Below are 3405 nucleotides of genomic sequence, written 5' to 3' on the forward strand. Positions count from 1 at the left end.
TATACATCTTGTGACTATCCTATAGGTGAAATAAATCAGAGTTGTCAAAAACAAAAAACAAAAATAAGATTCATCCTCAATAAGCATGCAGACTGCAACCACACTGTGCATACAGATTGATTCGTCTCGTCCCTTGAATTCCTTGGTGCCCCCTGGGAATTCTGACGGGTTCCCATATATCAAGTAAGGATCAGTTTTGTAGTCATGGAATTTGTAAGTGGCGAGTCTATACGAAGATCTTGGACCAATTATGATATCGATAAAGTGCTTCATATTTGTAACATGAAACGTTGAGGAGAACTCACCTTACTATCCACATGACTTGTTCTACATTATTCATGGTATGCAATATTTACTGCACAGCATTGAACACTCTGGTTAATATCTCAGACACTTCTGTATTCTTTGTAGATGAACCCCTCGGGGCACATGTACTCCAGGTTGGAAACCCCCGGTGTAGTGAGACTTACGGCTCCATTCTGTACAAAAAAGGCGTCCTCTACAAAACCTATACAGCACAAGTAGTTCTTGGCTTGTTTAGTTACTAAGAACTATCATCCATGCTATTTCATTAAGGAGGACCCCATTATTCTTAGTCCTGTTCGCTTCTTAGTTCTACCAGTTAAACAAAATCATAGCCTTACTATGTTGCAATGATATCGTATTACAATTTCCGTTTAGAGCTCGAAATGAGAAAAAAGAGATAAAATAATACAAACTTAAAATAATTTCAGTAATTTAAAGGAAACAGTTCAGCGTTCTGGTTTCCACGACCCTCGAAGTTAGGGAGGTCACCGAACTATTGTACTTTATAAATGATATGACTTGATTAATGGGAATGATCGGGTTCGTAGCACTCCTTCCACATGTCGGCGAGGCACACCGACGAGTGGAAGCGGTAGAAGAGAGCAAAAGGCAGCGTCAGGTGTCCCAGCAGCGTCCATAATTCCTGGAACGGTAGGGAAAGTTCTGGTATGTCTGGTACGAGGGCAATTAGGTGAACTGTATAAGTGGATGATTAAATTCCTTATACCTTTTTTGTAAAGCTTATGGAACATTAACAAATAAGTGGAAGTTAGTTCTGGGTATCAAGAGATGGCCACGGTATACTCACTTTTCCGTAAAATTTGTAAAGTTCCGAGTTACTTTCCGAACTCTTGATCTCGAACGTCTGCAGGAGCCAGAGAGCCACGTTAGTTACAACGAGGAAGGTGAGGATCTCCCGACCTGGTTTTCTTCGTCTGAGACTGGAGGAGTTGGACCGCCGTCTGAGGCCGTCGTGGATAAGTGCCGTCTGTATGATAACTTGGATTACTTGCAGCATCGAGACAGAGACGAAGAGGATGTCCCCGACGAGGAGCGCGGGGGCGACGCGCAAGAAGGCGTAGAGGAAGATGCAAGGCAAAGTCACATAAAGAAGGATGTCGTCAACGCTGCTTCCGAAACGACGAATGACATCCAACAAGCGCACGAGTCTGAACGCCATGGCGGCTGATCCAATCATTAGCGTTAGAATCATCACTTCAGTCACGCCATTCACGATTAGAGCTGCATCGCTGGTCTCTTCACTGGCTGACAAAATGAAGAGCAGTATAACGGATATGACAGTTACCGCTGTTGTCAAGAGGCCCAGGAACAAGCCACGACTTGAGGCATGGCAGTCCACCGCTATGACCATGTTAGACATCAGAGATTTCTGGTTGGTTCCCTCGTATGTGACTTCGATCGAAGGGATGTGCGTGTGCAGCTCCACCTTGCCGATGTTCTCCTTAAGGAACATCCACATCCCTACCATGAGGATGTAAAACTCGATGCTAAATGGATAGAGGTACGGCGCCGTGCTGTTGATCATGCTGGAGAGGTACGTGTCCTTCCCGCATCCGTACGTGATCTCCCAGGTCGTGGCAGCCGCGTAGTGTTGAGTGTCGTTGGAAAGGTCTTCGTATTCCTTTTTGGCAAAGATCGCCTGTAAGGTTTCTTGCAAGATGGTGTAGACCCAGTAGCAGAGCGACGCCCCTATGGAATGCATGATGCCGAACCTTGCCCAGATGTACCTGCGATTGATGATCAGCTTTGGAGAAATAATCAAGAAATGATTAGTGATTTATATTTATTTTTTCGGCATAAAAGTGGCAGTACACAGTAAATAAAAATGTAGAAGTTTAAAGTCTTTACACTTACATTGGCATACTTAAATATAAAGAAGAGCTGGTAAAAGGCACATATCGGCTGCAGTGAAGATATGATGATGTTAACAATGCTGGAGCACGCAGCCAGCTCAGGGTCGTCTTCAGTGAAGTAGAGCACTTGTTGGCCGAAGGTCAGGCCCGTGTGGATCATGTGGCCGAAGCAAAACACTAGGGAGAGTTGAATATTTAGTTATGACAGAAAATTCTGATTTTGGGTTCTTAAGGTGTATTCAAATTATCGGTTATGGTATAAATTAATTAAAACTATGTTTGCATGTAAACAACAAGCAGCATCAATCTATGTTCCATTACCCGTGGCTCCAATCTTAATGTAAATTGATCCTTCACTGGAAAACCCGTAGTCGAGAGGAATAGGTTCCTCGTCCTCCCTGCCGAACTTGAGCTGAAACTGTCCATCATCTACCGGTTCCATGTACACTTTATCCTCCTTGCCTTCACGTTGGGCTGTCGCTTCTCGAACTCTCCGAAAGATTTTGTGGATGAAAAGTCTCGTGTCGACGTGGATGGTGAGGAGCCAGAGCATCTGCGTCACAGTGAGGAACAAGTTATAGCTTTCTGCGGCCACGGAGTTCGGACCCCAGAAGATGTCTGCTATGTATATCACGATGCCAAGAGACACAAGGAAGATGGCATACGAAATGCTGGCGTTCTCGCTGAGGGCCCGCCAAAACCAAGCGATTTTGTCTTCCCTCGTCGTGGATGGCAGGTCGTCGTCCTCAACAGACAACCAGTCTTCCTGAGCCACTTTGGGAGTATACGGGGGAATCGCAATAAACTGAGGAGGCTTAACTGGCTGGCTGTCGACTGAGGCATTGATGAAGCCATTCACCACCCCGCTGCTGATAGAGAAATTATCCATTTGCTGTACCGCCGGTGGACTGATTTTACGAGTGTCAACCGCAAGGCGCTGCATGGACCGCTGGCGCTGCATTTTGAGCAAAGCATGGTTCTTGCGATTCAGGAACGGCGTTACGTTCGCCTTGTTGGGGTCGGTGAGCGAGGTGGGCGTCGGAGGCAGCGACGCGCCGCTATTCGTGATCCCCGAGTCATCGCTGGAGCTGGCGGAGGAGTGGCGCGGCTCTGTGCCCTGGGGAAGCGGCGACGCCCTTCATTAGTGATGGAAGTGATAACAGTGATGATGCCGTTAAGTACCAGTCACAGTAAGAAAAACTTTAACCCAAACCTCATTTTTCTC

The 3405-nt window shown here is 46.2% G+C and overlaps 1 protein-coding gene across 1 annotated transcript in view; it reads right to left on the reverse strand.

Annotated features, from left to right (window-relative positions):
* Window positions 1-724: 724 nt before the first annotated feature.
* LOC119587593 (proton channel OtopLc-like) overlaps window positions 725-3405 on the reverse strand; it is a gene marked incomplete at its 5' end in the record, with an annotated part of 8393 nt that continues 5712 nt past the window's right edge. Inside the window, 4 exon segments of the mRNA XM_037936305.1 lie at window positions 725-949; window positions 1115-2071; window positions 2182-2357; window positions 2502-3297. Coding sequence (XP_037792233.1) covers window positions 830-949; window positions 1115-2071; window positions 2182-2357; window positions 2502-3297 — 2049 coding nt within the window. The 3' untranslated portion in view covers window positions 725-829.

The sequence above is a fragment of the Penaeus monodon genome, chromosome 22, assembly GCF_015228065.2.
Source record: "Penaeus monodon isolate SGIC_2016 chromosome 22, NSTDA_Pmon_1, whole genome shotgun sequence".
NCBI lineage: Eukaryota > Metazoa > Arthropoda > Malacostraca > Decapoda > Penaeidae > Penaeus > Penaeus monodon.